The sequence below is a fragment of the Pholcus phalangioides genome, unplaced genomic scaffold (genome assembly GCF_987345545.1).
Source record: "Pholcus phalangioides strain wild (caught in Gottingen) unplaced genomic scaffold, Ppha-v1.0 ptg000004l_1, whole genome shotgun sequence".
NCBI classification, from domain to species: domain Eukaryota; kingdom Metazoa; phylum Arthropoda; class Arachnida; order Araneae; family Pholcidae; genus Pholcus; species Pholcus phalangioides.
This window is the reverse complement of record NW_028301597.1, coordinates 12,971,145-12,988,208: the sequence shown is the minus strand read 5'-3', so window position 1 is coordinate 12,988,208 and position 17,064 is coordinate 12,971,145. Positions and strand designations below refer to the sequence as shown.

The following is a 17,064-nucleotide window of genomic DNA, read 5'->3' as shown; positions in this document are numbered from 1 at the left end:
ATTGTTTGCATGATTCAAAAGCTTCTTTAGTAGTGTCAGTCCAATCGATGGGGGTTTTGTCATTCTTACGTTTATTGCTTACGAGAGCATATAAACAAGATTGTTTTGTTGCAGCGCCCTTCAAAAATCGGTGGTAGAAATTTAGAACGGCAAGAAAATTTCTGAGTTCTTTAACTGTCTTAGGCAAGGGGTACTCGACTAAGGTACAAACTTTGTCAGGTAAGGGAGAAACTCCTTTTTCTGATACCAAGAATCCTAAAAAAGAAATTTCGGTAACCCCGAAAACGCATTTGTGCAAGTTGATTACCAGTCCAAAGTCCTGGAGTCTCTGGAAGAGCGTCTCTAAATGTTGCTTATGGGAAGATTCATCCTCAGAAAAGATGAAGATATTGTCCAAATAAGCGAAACAAAAATCGAGATCGCGAAGAATGTTGTCAACAAAACGTTGAAATGTGCTTCCAGCATTTCGGAGACCATATGGCATCTTCAGAAATTCGAACAAGCCAATTGGAGTGGTTACAGCGGTTTTTTGAATGTCCTTGGGCTCAATGGGTATCTGCTGATAAGCCCTGACGAGGTCAACTTTTGAAAATATCTTCTTTCCTCGCAATCCCAGTATGAAGTCGTGGATATGGGGGAGCAGGTACTTATCAGCTACGGTAACTTTATTGAGCGCTCTGAAATCCCCACATATGTGCCAAGTACTGTCTTTCTTTTGCACAAAATGAATGGGGCTGGCCCATGGGCTTTTTGATGGCCTCAAAATACCTTGATTCATGAGCATTTGAAATTTGGTTTTCAAAGCAGCGAGTTTTTCGGGATTGAGTCGCCTTTGTTTCGAAAATACGGGAGGTCCGGTTGTTTCTATACAGTGACTCAGCATGTCATAACCTGGCTTGATTTTGGGGATTAGAGCCCAATAATTGGGGAAATTTACGTACAATGGTATCGTACTGTGATTTCCCATTGGCAATAGATAAACTCGTATGTGGGCATTCAGCAAATGAACATACCGCTGATAAGGATGTTTCGTTATCGTGAATACACTTATTTTTGACGTCGACTAGTAAGTCGAATCGTTCAAGAAAATCGGCGCCCAAAATTGGGGTAGAAATATCGGCAATAACGAAATTCCATGTAAATATTCGCCTCAACCCAAAATCAAGTTCTAGTCTGAGCTTACCGTACGTCCGGATTTCAGACCCGTTCGCTGCATACAGCTTGAATTCCGTAGGAAGACATTTCGAGGACGTTAGCCGTTTGGGAAAGCAACTAATAACTGCACCACTGTCCACTAGAAATCGTGTTCGAGTTTTGCGTTCGAAGACGAAAAGTTGGCTTGTTGTACCACAGCCTGCCGCCGACGAAGCAGCTGCGCGACTAGTTTCCCGTAGACAAGTTGCAAGAAGTGACACACTTGCGAGCCTTCTCGCCGAAATTGTTGTGGTACCAACACAGCCCTTGAGAACGCGGACGGGATAGGTTTCTGGAACGGTTGCGAAATCGAGTGCGGCTGCGACTCGAATGAGATGAATTGTTGCTGCTAAACTGTTGAAAAGCATTTTTCAGTTTGGCAATTTCTGTACGGAGGATGCTGACCTCGGAATGAGAATCGACAGTCGCGACTACGGTACTGTTTCTGGATATCTCATAGACTTTATCGGCGATTGCAGCAAGCTTCCGAATATTTGTAGATTCATCACTACAAGCACTGAGAATCTGCTGTACATGCGTGGGTAACCGTTGGGTCCACAACGTGCAGAGTGCGCTTTCGTTTAGTTTTCCACCGTTGAGACTTTCCATTTCACAAAGTAATTGTGGTGGACGTTGATCACCTAAATGCAAATTGTTGAACAATAATCGAAGTCGTGGACTTTCCGATTGCTCGAAATATGCAAGCACGCGTTTTTTGAGCGTGTTATAGGCATCAGTGGTGGGTGGCTGAACGATAATGTCACGGACACATTTCAAAACGTTTGAATCTAATGACGCGACAACAGAATGGAATTTTGTTAAGTCATTAGAGATGCCAGAAACTAAAAACTGTGACTCCACTTGTGCAAACCACACGGCAGGATCCGTTTCCCAGAATGGAGGTGCCTTGAAAGCGACACGGCACAAATCGAAAGCACGTGCGTTGACATCAGCTTGAGATGATTGATCCTGTTGTGTATTCGGATTTGCCATGATCTATTAAGAGCAGTTCAGTTCACTAAATTGTTGAACGTGAAATAAAAGTTTCGCCTACCTGAAAAATATTAACGGCAAAAATCTGTGCTAATGAGAAGACCACATGGTGCTGATAAACGAAAGTGAAGCAGGTGCGTAATATCCATATTGAACGGCCGGTTGTCACCAGTTTAGCTAGTTGGTTCAGCTATGTGATGTTTTATTCCGTGATGTAATAACATGGTCAACAGTTAACAAATAATTAACATTTATTTAATTAACTTTTGAGAGCGAGAATCAAGCAACCGACTGATACAACAACAAGAAGACTCTACAATATTATGCAGTACATCCGAGAACATCGGTCAGAAACGTGTGCGCGTTTTAGCTAGTAGAGCAGAAGTGGGCGCGCGACACGACTGCCATCTCGAGGAATATTCGTCGCCACAAACTGCTCTTATTATGCAAAATATTGGTTGTTTATAACCTCATCAAAAACATTTCATGTAAAAAATGTGGCGAAGACTTGATTGATTCTTTATAGAAAGTTGTGATATGTGATGTAGAGCCAAGTCTCATGATATGTCTATGACACTTCAATTCACGAATCACTCCAAGTCTTTACACCTTTAGTTGAAATATATTTTGGGACTTGTAATTGATAAATTTAATTTGCAAATGTGATCCGACAGAATATTTGCTGTTGAAATCATTATGCAGTTGTTTGAAATGTCCATCCACGTTAAATTTTTTTGGCACTGCTACACAAATTCTACATATCAAACAGAGTTGGAAGTATTTTGATGCGTAAACAAAAATTGTTCTTCTCAGACAGTTTTAAAATCACTAATTGCAATATCCTCTTCATATTTTCTTTTGTTGTCGGAGGTTTACTCATGGACGCTCGATGCCAAAATCTAAAAAGAGTTTAAAAAAAGCTTAACTTCTTGCTCGGCAGTTTAAAATCAACTGAGCCAGACAACCAGAGTGTTGCTCTCGCAAGTTCACCACATTTACAGACAAAATGTTCGAGCGTGCAGATTCTGCGCCCTGATTGGTTGAAACGAAGGTTGCCGGAGCGCTGGCTGCTTGGCTATTTTCCATCAAGCTTGGCTAGTTTCCTCTTTCCTTAGCAAGTTTCTCTTTTCGTGTTATGCGTCATTCTTTATATGTTTTTGTATTTTTTTCCCGTATGAGTATTGTTTTTATAGATTTTGACAAAGTTACTGAAGACATTTTTTCAAATTTTTTAATTTTTCAATATATCTTCATGTTCCACTGTTAAAACTCTGCCATGCTGCGGGTTGGCCATCTCTGGCCTAGTCGCAAAAGTATTTTTCCACCAAAGGTGTGGAGCCTCAGTGATTTATGACTTAGTATCAAGAGATTTGGCACTATACTAGATATAACTTTCCATGTGTTGTAACATCCCTTAATAGGGTTATGTGCCCGTTTGAATTATCCAGTTAAAGCAGACAAGCAAGAAATAAACAAGTTTGTTTTGTATCTCTTCAAAAGCTTTATTACATTTAGTATTTTACATTAAGCAAGACTCATTTATAAAACTTTTTTGCGTTAAAGCCAATTATTCACACATTAGTTTGTTACAAAAGGGGTGGATCTCACCCCATAGAAGACCATGTCCATTTAGCCGTACATCACCTTCTTTCTCGCAGACCAAGAGGGTGCATTAGACATGATAGCAATGAAGATCCATCCACATTGTTGAAATCAACTGAAGAACAGTGTCCCAAGGTTCAAATCCAGTTGCCAGCAACCAATTTCAGCAATCATCGAAAGTCTACCGGAGCCCAGCCAGTCGAATGTCAAAGATAGTAGAGGTACTGGACGTTCCTATAGCATTAGACTAGAGGTTTCATCAGGAACAAAACCATTCAAGGTTTCATCAGCTAGAGAGGGCAACCAGTCATGGGTTGAACTGCAAGACTCTTTATATAGTCAGAGAATAATGAGAGTTAGCTACTCAAGTAACGGAAGCAAGAAGTGAATACTTGAATGCGAATAGTGAGAACAAGCGATTCGCTTTTGTACATCTTAAACCGGTTTTAATTTAGAACCATTCTTCCACTGGCAATGCTCCGTCTCTCGATAAAATTTTTTAAGAAATCGCGTGAAATAATTTGCATACAAAACAAGTTCAAAATTTTAAATGGCAACACTGAACATAATCGGGCGAGCTGGCCAGGCTCTCCGATCATGCCCTTCATATTAAACACAGAAAACACAACAAATAATTATTCCAGTGGAAGTCTGCAGCCAACCGCTGAAACAGGTAAGTAAAAAATTATAACAATACGAGATCATGTGATATCTCCCCCAGGAGAATCGCCGCACAAAATAATAGTTAATGTATGTTACATGAGAAATTTTGGTGGACTAGCCGCTAGACCTTGGTTCCGTCCTCATCAAATGACCACAACACTCCACCCTGTAGCCATAGAACTAAGCAGAATTTCTGGCTCGTGATGATACGGCAGTGGAACTTCTGGATGGTTTTCGGTAGCTGAGTGGTTTCTGTGGCCTAAACATGACAATTTCCCATATAAAAACAAAAAGTAACGGAAAAGGATGTCGTCCTGATCCATTACAGTGTGAAGAATCTCAAGTTTTTTATGGGATCTCACTTGTTTTTGTGTCCCATAGTCTTCCTTTTTGTTGACTTTGAGTATTTTTCGAGCATTGTTTTTTTTTTTTACCATATTTTAACGTGTATAAGGAACCCTTTTTTCCCAAATATTGGGTTCCAAAAGTTAGGGGGGTTTCTTATACATGGATAGTATTATAGATTAACAAATTACTCATTTCCTTGCAATTTATGATGAGACTGACTATGATGATAATGAAGTAGTTTATGTATCTGGCAGTGAGATGTATCTAATGAGAGTGATGGAAAGATATCCAAGTGCAGAAATTTAAGGATTTAACAAATATTCATCATATTAAATAACTTCAAACAAAAAGCTTTAATTTCTTAATTTTGTAAAAGTTATTTTAATAACTACACTGAAACCTTGTTGCAACGATATTCGATATAACTATAAATCCCCTCCACAACATTTTTTCGAGTCTTGTTTGGAAATTCCTATATTCTAATATTAAACTGCTGCTGCCTCTCGATATAATGGTAATTTTTCTACAAAAATATTTTTTCCTCGTCCGCAGAGTATCATTATATCAAGGTTTCCACTGCATTCCTATATTTGTTTACATTTAGTGAATAGGTGTATAAGGGGTCATTCAAGTATTACGTCAGCATCGATGGGGGGGGGGGGAAGGTGGAAAAGGGGGTTTCTGATTTGCTGACTTTTGATGACAAGGGGGGAGAGGGGGTTTGGATGATGCTTACGTAATCAACTACCCTTTATGAAGATATGAAATATTCTTAATGACGTCTTATTCAGAGCACCCAAAACATAAAAAAAGCTTTTGATAGTTATTAGGCACCTGAACTAACATTCTACCTATTGATAAGTCCCCTAGTGTTCCATGATAGCTTTTTTGGGGTTCCGCGGAATCAAAAGGGACTGATAAATCCTGGAACCCGGATTTTTATGGGCATCTTTTTCTCAGCCACCTCATTGGGCATTTTGCCTGTTGTGCCATTATATTTGTAACCCTGGTAGCTCAAATTTTTTTTGTTACTGTTTCACCTGAAGCAATTTTTAATTTTTATTTCTGTTAAGAACGGGTACTCTAAAATAATTCAGAGAAAATATTGGATAATCGACCAGTGGAAGACAAACAATATTCTTGTTGACTCTTTTCTTTTTTTCTTCCTATTCTTGCACACAAGTCCTTCAGACAAGTAAAGATGACTTCCTGGGAATTGATATTCCCAAAACTCCAGACCTACATGAAGATTTTTATGAGGGTCTTCCTTCAAAGATTTTGAAGTATTAAATTGTTCCTTTGCATTCTGTGCCCCCACCAGATTCTCCCATGCTACAGATTCGTTACCACAAATGGAACCTCATTTACACAACGTTCACGAGGCCACGTCAAAACGCCGTATGAGGGTGAAAATCGTACAATTGAAACTTCTTTGAAAATTCCCCCATCCCATAGACTTCATAGAAAATAGGAGGAGAAAATCATCTTTCATAAAAATTCAATGGTTTCAATTGCATTTTGTTTGTTATATAATAATTCTTGAGAGAAATTTGCCACAATATTAAATTTTTCAAAACAATATTATAAATTAAATAACTAATTCGTATTTCATCACCAAATCCTGAGCATTGTTATATTGCTCTTCTGAAGATTTTAAGGAAAAAAAATGTAACTTTTCACTTTTTGAAAAAGTTTTGTTTTCCATATCTGAGTAAAGTAAGTAATAAATAGTTGGACATGGAGTCCAACTCACTAAAAGTTGTCTAAAAGAAGAGAACTGAAATACTGGATATCAGTGTTTCTCAAAGTCTCTCAGGGGCATCACCAACCTTTGTCAAGGGCGTCGCGGGGGTCTAGGTCAATTCGTCACACTCAACTTGTCGCGGGACAATTCGTCGTGGTACAAATGAGTTTGTAACAAATTTAGTCATGGTACAAATTTGTTGCAAACTCATTTAGTCATGGTACAAATTTGTTGCAAACTCATTTCGTCATGGTATAAATTTGTCGCAGGCTCATTTTGTCATGGTATAAATTTGTCGCAGGCTCATTTTGTCATGGTATAAATTTGTCGCAGGCTCATTTCGTCATGGTATAAATTTGTCGCAGGCTCATTTCACCGTGGTATAAATTCGTCACCGGCTCATTTCGTCGTGGTACAAATTTGTCGCAGGCTCATTTCACCGTGGTATAAATTTGTCGCATGCTCATTTCGTCGCGGTACAAATTTGTCGTAGGCTCATTTCATCGCGACAAATTTGAATTGCTTTAAAATTCATATGTTTATGATCCTATAAATAGGGTAGTTGCTTTAGGCGTAAAAAATGGAACTAATTTTTTTTCTCATTTGTTGGAAATGTTCCGCCTTTCCATCTGTTTTAATTTTTAACAAATGAAGGAAAGTATTCATTGAAGTCATTAAACTTGTAAAATTTAATTTTAACCATATAAGCCGCATTTCTGTTGGGATTTCCATTTCTCGCAGTCAGGGACGTTAAAGAGCCAAATAAAAAATTGAGATCAAATAAATTTTTAAATTTTAATTTCTACCGTGCAAGCCACATTTCCCACCTTTTGTTGGGATTTCCATTTTTCGTAGTGAGTGGCGTTAGGAACTCATCCAAATAATAAATTGGGATCAAATAAATTTTGAAAATTTAGTTCCCATAATATAGGCTGCGCTTCCTGCAGGGATATCCATTTCTTGCAGCGAGGGGTGTTGGGGGCTTGTGTGCAATGTGTCTCCCTCCCCCCCCCCCAGCACGATATCCGTAATTCACTATTAAATGTATCCATGCAGAGAAAATATCTTTAAGGAATTTTTTATGACAATGTATCTAAGTTTTATGTGTAACAGCTGCGAAAAGTATTGTTTTAAAATTATTTTTTTGCAATGCAGTGTACATTTCAAATCACTTTGTATTATCACATCGAAATAATATTCAAACACTCCGACCATAGGCACCAGAACTGGGGGCTGATGCTATTTGAGCCGTCCCCCCCCCCCCAAATTTGTAAGATACAACAAAAATCTCAAATAAAGAAAATTAATAATAGGCTAATTCATTTTCAATTGCATTAAAAGTTTTTTTAATTTCGGAACATGAATTTTGGGGGGAAAACTTTTAAACACACTCGTAAACCAACATATCATTTCCAGTTTTGGTTTTGCAATATTCCATGTTTATGCCAACAGAAATATGTAGACCAAGCACACCAACTTTGTACCAAAGTTTAGATACTAATGAAAACTATGTGAAAATATTCAAACAAGCCAGCCAAAGATGTGCGACTGATTATAAACATAAGATTAATGGTTATATTATATCTATGCAACTGACCCATAGTCATCTTTCTTATTGGTGATTACATTGCCTTTGTCGGTGCTCATCCTGTGGACATTATGAAAACTTCTTCGAATCGTCATTCATAAGCACTGTACATTTCCACCCTTGATCTGCGCCCAACTCCCTTCGCTGTGAGAAATAGAAATCCCAACAAAAGCAGGAAGTGCGGCTTATACGGTGAAAATTAAATATTAATTTAATTGAATTATTAATTAATTAAATATTTCGGGTTCTTATGGAGATACTGTAATGGTAAATGTTGGTGACTCTCGAAGGGGGGGGGGGAAGAAACTCTCTAGCCCATGGGGCAGATAGAAATTTACCATTAAAGATAGGCTCACTGTAATTTGGGGAATATCATGCGAACCGAAATTTTTCCACGTGATATTGAAATTTTTTCACAGCAAAAATCAATTATTTAACATTTCAAATTTTTATAACTGAATTTTCAAATATAACTTTTATATGTAGTTAAATTTTTAAATGTAATTGATATTGTAATTTTAATTTCTATGACCTTTCTGCATTGACAAAAATTAATTATTTTCAGTAAACTGAGTGTACACTTTTGTTCATGTTTTTATTTCACGTGTAAGACAAAAACCTACATACAAGCTCGCGTGGAACATGTACCGTGAAGAATCGACGGTTCGACTAATTGATTCTGCGCTGTAATATATAAATTGACTTCACGAGGAATTGACACGGCGAAAAATTTGTACCGTGACGAATTGAAACTGCGGCAAATTTGTATCGCGACGAATTGACACTGCTACAAATTTGTATCGTGATGAATTGACACTGCTACAAACTTGTACCGCGACGAATTCGTACTGCGACAAGTTGACCTGCTACGGTGTCGCAGTAAGCTGTCAACATTGCTGGTTGCCTATTCAGTGCTTTAAAGGGGTGTTTTTTTTTTAAGTATTCTGAGTAGGGCTGTAACCAGAGAGGAACTTGGGAGTTCTGGTGACCACAGGGGGTGAAAATTTCACTCTTTAACTTCCCCCCAACATTAAAAGGGGGACCTTCTTAATGAGTGTTTGGCCCGGCTGACCAAGCATCTGGATGCGGCCTCTGACACCATACCTTAGTCAAGTCAGTTAGTCGATCATCAAAGTTTAGAGCTTTTGAGGTGGCAATATGCAATGAAAAACTATTATAGTGATATATTTTTATAATCCACAATAATGACATCGATTTAATGTATAGAAATGATCGTTCTCGGAAGGTTTTGAAAGGTATTGACATTGACCTGCGGTTTTTTCTTCCAATTATTCTTTTGTTTTATGTTGAAAGAAAAATGTAAGGGAAATTTCTCACTGTGACCATCATTGTATGTGGGTGAGTTCACCGAAAATGTCAATATTCCCACCCCTAGTAATAACACATAATCGCTCTCAATGTCTAATCAGTGTTGGTCATGTAACATCCCATGACAAGCTGACTGTTTTCCTGGAGCATGCTAAATGTTAATTGCTAAAAACTGACAAACCTTTCACTTTCGTGTTTTTGCTCAAGTTGAATTTTTCGCTCCTCTGAGGCCACAATATCAGTTTGTGCTCTCTTTCATCACAAGGGAAGTGATACAGTGATTTGGCTGTAGTTTTGTTGTGTTCTTATTTGTTTGAAGCCTCAGCTCGTCTTGCTTTACTCTGTAGAAGCTTAAGAATAGTTTTTTTGTTCATATTCACACTATAGCTGGTGCTGGTTTGGCACCCTGGGGGGGGGGGGAGGGGTTATATTCACCTTTTCTCTTACTTTGACCACTTGTTCCACATTTCGGATGAGAACAGTGTATATCAAAATTCACACTCAACCCATGACTAAGTACAGTGAGTAGTAATTTTTTCCTCTTGTTCTGCATTTTGTTATCAATATTATTTATCGTTAATGACAATTTCATCCAGGGTAGTGACTACGATTATTATGAGGAGGGGCAAACATGATTTTGTCACCCTCTCCACTTAAATTCTGATGATTTTATAACTGTATTTTTGTTCTTCACTGATGTTTGCGCTTAAGTGCTCTGGAACTGTGCCATGCATCACTCAAGTGATTCTTAATTATGAAACGGATCACTTAAGTAATCTGGAAATGTTGCGCGGATAACTTGAAAGTCACGTATAACTGCACTAGGGCCACTTAAGTGCTCTAAAACTGTGCCACATGTCATTCAAAGATCTCTAAATGTGCCACGGATCGTTTAAGTGTTAAGTAACCCTCGACACAGGTTACTTAGGTGATTTTTGAATGTGAAAGTGATCTTTGAGACCTACCTCAGTGATCTGAAAATGTGTCACAGGCCACTTAAATGCTCTGGAATTTTGACACTGGTCATTTGAGCGATTTGAAAATGTGCCACTTACCTAATTTTTACAAAATTACGTTTGAGGGGGGCAAGCCACATCAGATGAACTTCAGGGCCAAATTTGGTTTGCGGGTCAAGGGGTTTACCATATACAGCTTAAAGGGTGGGTTGCAATGAATTTCTGAAAGAAATTTTTTTTGAGTTCTTACCCTTCAAATAGTATTGAAATTAACAGAAATTGATTATGATAAAATTTCAAAAGAAAATACCTTTATATGTTAATTTTTTTTTAAATATTTTTTTTGCATTAAAAATGACTTTTTTTTTCGTCTGGGGGGGGGGGGTGCACGAGCCCCCTATGCTTCCCTCCTGCGTACGTTTCTGATCCCACCAATATGCGTCAGGAGCTAGGGGGCAGTGATGACGAAATTTTGATGAGGGGGGGGGAGGGGGTCAAAAATAGCTAAAAATTTGCTTACGTAATACTTGAATGGCCCGTAAAGTGAATAAAAAAAATACTTTTACAGCATCAATTTATATTTTATCAACGTTCTTATGAAGAATTACCATTTGAAAAAAATATTCGATAATTGACCAAATTTTCTGGTTAACCAGTTAAAAACATTAATTGATTTCAAGCTTTAATTTTAACCTTTCACCAGCCAAATTCAGATTGGTTTACATTATTTTTTTACTTCTGATAGTGCTTTAGTGATGTCATCTGAAAATCGAAAAACCTGTTTACGCTATGTTTGTACTTTCACACGATGGTTTTGGCTCTCATAAACAGCATTCTTTTATTATCATTTTTTTTTGTTTTACCTACTCCAATTTTTTGTCTGTTTGTGGTATAATAAATAATGCAGTGTTCAAAGAAATTGGCTCATTTGTGCACATTCAACTTGTCTGCGTTTTCTTCTGACACAACTTTTGGCACGATCATTGGTTGGGAACAAGCATGTGCTCCATGTGGAATAAAGTGCTCAATCACTCACACCGTGCTTTGTTCTAGCCTCTTCTGCTCTGATTTTAGTCCGTTATTGCTACTCATTGTAGTGCTTCGCAACACAATGGGGGTTGGTGTGGAACCGGATTAATATGGATCAGTAGTGTGTTTAATAGTTTTTCATGTGCAGAATGCATTTCTAGTGGGAACCCGTGAAAAGTTTTGTCATAAGTGCTAAAGGAGCTAGGGCTGTCTCAACGCATGAGCCCACACATGATACTCTTAAAACAACCCTGAAAGGAGCTTTGATATGACAAAAACCTTTGTAGGGGTTTAGGCAGGCCTGTAACTAGGCTGGAAAAACCGGGACATTGTCCCGGAGTCGTGAGCAGAATTGGGGCCCCCACAGAAAATGTATTTATTTCGCATTATAATCTTTCTCTTTTGAGGAGGGCCCCAAGGAAAAGTCTGCTCTGAGGCCATGAGAAAGCATGCTATGAATCTGGGTCTAGGGTTGCCAGACAACTGAAAATACTACTTGAAAGAGCGTATGTGCATAGAATGTTCAATGAGTTATTTAACAGCCTTAGTTGTCTCTTAAAGTTGCTTGGGGGAGGGGGGGGGGGCTGTATTTAAATGAACTACAACGTTTTTTGGAAATTGAAAGAAAAAATTTTCAGTTTTTTTTTTTTGTGCTATGTTTTGAGGAAGGGGGATGTGGAAATTCTTGCTTTGACTTTCAGCATGCATGCATATGGCTTGAAAATGGTCAAATAATTGGTTTTGTCATTTCAGTATTGCATGCTTTAGCAGTGACAGATACTTCAGAAAAATTTATAAATGGACATTAATTTGTGAAGGAAATTTTAGACTTACCTGTTCTAACCATTTTTGGCAAAACTTTCAGCATTTTAGAGGAAAATTACCCCTTATATTGCAGATATAGTCTGTTTTTATTCCTGTTCCATTTTCAAAATTTCTGTTCCAAAAATGGAAATTTGCTGCTTCAAAATTGGTGAACAAATCCCTGGGTCTTTTGAAAATGAGTGTTGGAATTTGTGGACTAAATCATTTGAACTTTCCATCATATCTAGTGTGAAAGTTTGCTTTGATATATGATACTGCTGTATTAAAAACATGCTTATTATTTGAAAAGACAACATTGTGTATTAAATGTTTTTACAACTTTGGTTTTTTTCAGGCGTGGCAGTCCTTTGTTGGTTGGAATCAAGAGTGGAACTCAATTGGCAACAGATTATATTCCAGTTCTGTTTAGCAAAGGTGATGCGTTTAAATTAATTTTTTTACTTCAAAATTTATGTACATTTGACTTTGTTAGTCACAAATATGTGTAGATAAATAATTGTCATAAAAATGAACAAGCCTAATAATCAAGGTTGAATATACCAGATGCAGAGTTTTTTTATTATCATGCCCTATATTAATTAGATCTGGTACTATGTTCTCCCCAAGAGTGAATTAGTAAGCTGATACTTTCAGCCAGGTAGTGGGTTTAAAACATCTCTTTGCCAAGGTGCTAATGAGGCTCTTGAAATGCCCTAATCAGGTGAGCCAACTTTGACACAAAAAGAGGGAAATTATTCTTGGGAATGATTGTCAATAATCAACCATAAATATTATGGTTATTTTCATCTAGACGAGGTCTTTGTCAATTATGTCACTGAATTTCATGACAAATTCATTTAAAAAGTGTAATTTTTTAAGTTCCAGAAATGTTTTTCAGTCAAAGCAAAAATTGATTTGAAGGTTCTTTTACCACATTCAAAAGCTTTAATTTCCTCATATTAGTGGGATTTGAATAATATTGAGACATCAGACTTGATACTATCTAATTTAATGTACCTAAAACATTGCCTTATGTCTATGGCCTTGACCTAACAATAACATGCCCTTTTCCCTTCTTGTAGCTGTTATTGACCTTAATATAATTTATTTCCTGAAATAATACAAACAAGTGTGTCGCACATAGTATGTTTTGACAACCTAGATCCATTAAAAAAGACATGAACTATTTGAAAGTTTTTGCCCATGAGCTGGAATCAATGTGGCTAATTTTTTAAGTTATTCGACTACCTCTCTTGTCACTTCATACAGTGCTTGAAAATCCTTGAAAAAAGAGAGTTCATTTTTTTCAAGAACTTGTAAAGACGTGAAAATGATCATTTTGAAGTGCTTGAATTTTTTTTTTTGTGGGAATTTCTTTCATGAATTTTTGGCACCCTCAACTAAATTCCCGGTCTAAACCATATTCCACTAGGGCGAAAATGAATGTCTTGCAACTCATCGTTGTTGCTCTAATGTTCAAAACAAGACATATGATCACGCATACCCTAGATTTTTCTGTGCTTAAAAATGTTGAATAAAATCTGGTAGTAAAGTGCTGCACTTGAGAAATTGCTTCGAAATATTTTAAACCATTGAATTAATGTCAATTGCATATATGTGGACTGACCATGTTTCCTCGATAAAAAAAATTTGAGAAAATTGCCAATTGTTTACCTTTGGCATCATTTTTGGTGACAAAGTTGTTAATTATTGTTAAAATTTCTTGAAAATTACCAAAGGCAGAAAATGAAGCACGTTCATTGAAGCAGAAGATTTAAATGAATTCTGTGGGGAACATGACATGCAGGGTTGGCAGGTTTTTGACACATGGCAGTTTTAGACGGTTTAAACAGCGGTTTAAACTGTCATGTCAAAAACCTCAAATATTGCTTTTTGATCTAAAAATTCCCATTGGAAATGCACACGTTAATTGCATGTAATGTGTAAAGTGACTATGTTATACAAAGAATAAATATTTGAAATATGATTCTAAAATAATTTTCTAATCTCGATAGAATTATTTTGGACAATATATATGTTTTTTTTCTTATAAAATTTGAATAAAGCATAACATGAACAATGAAGGGAAAACTATGCAACGATTTGACATTCTTTGATTCAATATGATTCTTGACCTTCCAAAATTTCTTCAATTGCTTATATATGTTTACATTGATATAAACCGTCTGCTGTACTCTTTTTACAACAGATAAGTGTTTAAAAAGTTTATTACATCATGTATGTAATGTTTATTTCTGTTATTATTAAATTATCTAGATAACCACTGATACTTGAAACGATACTCTTATTGCGCATAACATTGAAGTATATCTAGCGATCAAAATACTAAATTGTAGGACTAAAATGTCATACAAGCTAGCATTACCAAATTAAATATGTCAAACTTGGTTTATTCTTACTTTTACAATATGATATGGTGCATTTACTAGCATTTATAATGCAATGGTTTTCCAATTGAAGCTGTATTCAAACGTGCAAAACAAATGCTTTGGGTATCAAGTTTTGTCAGCTCTGCTTTGGTTGAAAATATTCTTTAAAGCTCTGTGAATTTATGCACCCTGATCTAAGAAATTTTTAGGTGAAAATAAATGAGTTTAATTAGTGCATTAACAGATGCTGCATGAGAATTTTTATATGGAATGAAATTTTGGGCAGATCAGAAAATTTAAAATATCAAAATATATATTTTTCCTTAGTAATTATACTTTAATTCTGAATATAAATCCCTTTAATCTAAATAAAAGTAAATGTTTTGTTATTTAACATATCTATCAAGTTAACAAAAACTATTTGACATCATTGACAGTAAGATTTTGATAGTTTTAATACAGAGTTAGTTTCTGGGGGTCAAAAACCTAACTCTGATGCCTTATCATACATATTTTGAATAAGCAGCTCTATTCCACTTGAAAAGTCCACAAGCAAATTGAACACGGGTAATGAGTAGCTTATATAAATAAACCATAAAATTATATTTTATATGTTCTAGACTCTTATGTTGAAAAATTCAAAATTGCAAATTATAATTAATATTTTGTTTTAATTAGTGTAATAAATTAATGTTTAAAAATAAAACACTGTATTATGCCAAAAAGTAAATTTTTCATCATGTTGTACATCCATTGTGTTCAAAACATTACCAAAAGGTATTCATTTAGGTTTTTGACAGTTTTTGACTCTTGTCATTGTCATATCAAAAACCAGTTTTTGATGTAAAAAACCCAACCCTGATATGTTATTTGAATAGTTATATGTAAAGTCAAAATTATCGTAATATAATTCATGGGATTGGGAAAATAATTTTATTAATTTCAGTAAAGAATAAAAATTTCAATAGGCTTTTATTGAAAATATAAGGAAAATAAAAGGAAATTTTCAGGAAAAAGTTGGGATGGCTAAAATGACATGAAAATATGGGGGATGTCTCAGTAAATACAGGCCATATAATACGGGAATTAGTATTAATTATATTAATAAGCATTTTATTTTAATAGAAGTTTGAATGATTTTTCAGAAATTTTATGGTTTTTTATGTTAATACTATTTAAAACAAAAAACCGGTTTAAACCAAAAAACTGGTTTTTTATCAACCCTGCCTTAATCAAAGATTCAGAACTAGATTTTTGTTGCCAGACGTTTGAATTTAGGATCCATTTGCAGCATATAGTGAAAGTTTGAAGTTTTATCAAATTAATCTGATGTTTTGGAAAAACCTTATTGATGTGCCAGTCAGTGGCATAGTGCCCGAGTGGCGCAGTGGTAAAGATGCTCGTCTTCCGCTAATGAAGGTTACCATCAAGGTCCATGGGTTCGATTCCAGGCCATCAGAAGCAAGTTCTTTACCTACCTTCCCTAGGGCGACCATGGATGGAGCTTTCATTTCCCACCCAACTCCACAGGTTGGAAATAGCCGTATGGAGAGATATATGTCCGGAGTTGGTGTGCGGTGAAGTAGTAGTCAGTGGCATAAAAGGCTTACATCCCGGGAGCCCAGAAGGGACAGAGCCTGGGTCATGTCTGGTCTGACGGAGTCAGTGGCATAGGCGGGGGGGGGGGTGATTGCTCCCTCAATAAAAATTTTGTTTACATACATTGGTACTTATTCTCCTAAATACTTTTAATCTTTAAAAAAAAATTGATGAAAAAAATTCAATTTTTCATTTTGTACTTTTTTATTAATTAACTCAGATGTGGTGAGTGAAATAAAAATTGAAAAATTTTCATTTATATGTGTGCTGTGAATCTTGCAGTTTCATAGGGATTGGGTTTGTACCAGTCCTTTTAAGAGAAGAAAAAAAGTGTAGATTTTTTCATTACCATTTCTGAAAATTGCTCTGAAGCTTTTCATCTGAAAGCAGGTTCCTATCAGCCACTGTTCCAACCTTATTGAGGGACAGAATTTTGTGCTTGCTTCTTGCTGTAACTTCTCCTCCCGCTATTTGTCATTCTCGTTAGAGCTCCTAGAAATAAGGCCTACCTTTCATAGGTGCTTCATTTCTGAGGTTATGGCATTTACGAAATGCTCATTTTGTTCTGAAGGGCCACCAAGAGCATTGACTAAGGTGCTTTCTTAAGAAATTAGACACAGGAGTCTATTGTGGAAAGACCACTGAACCTATGAAGTAATGACTAGAATTCAAGCTCCAAGAAGTATTGCCTTTTCTTTGAGCGCCTTATATATGTGAGACTTGGCTAGATTTAGAGTGCTATATATATATTCTATACTAGAAATGCCACATTATCTGCAGGTGCCAAAGATTAGGAAAAGGTGGAAAACTGCTCGGAGCTTAAAA

At 36.3% G+C, this 17,064-nt stretch overlaps 1 protein-coding gene across 4 annotated transcripts in view; it reads left to right on the top strand.

Moving 5' to 3' along the window:
- The window catches only part of LOC149086558 (glutamine--fructose-6-phosphate aminotransferase [isomerizing] 2-like), a 222,453-nt gene that overhangs the window by 125,880 nt on the left and 79,509 nt on the right, over window positions 1-17,064 (top strand). For all 4 annotated transcript variants that reach the window (XM_089256034.1, XM_089256032.1, XM_089256033.1 and 1 more), the window contains exon 8: window positions 12,606-12,685. In XM_089256034.1, the coding sequence (XP_089112160.1) occupies window positions 12,606-12,685 (80 nt within the window). The remainder of the gene's footprint in view (window positions 1-12,605; window positions 12,686-17,064) is intronic.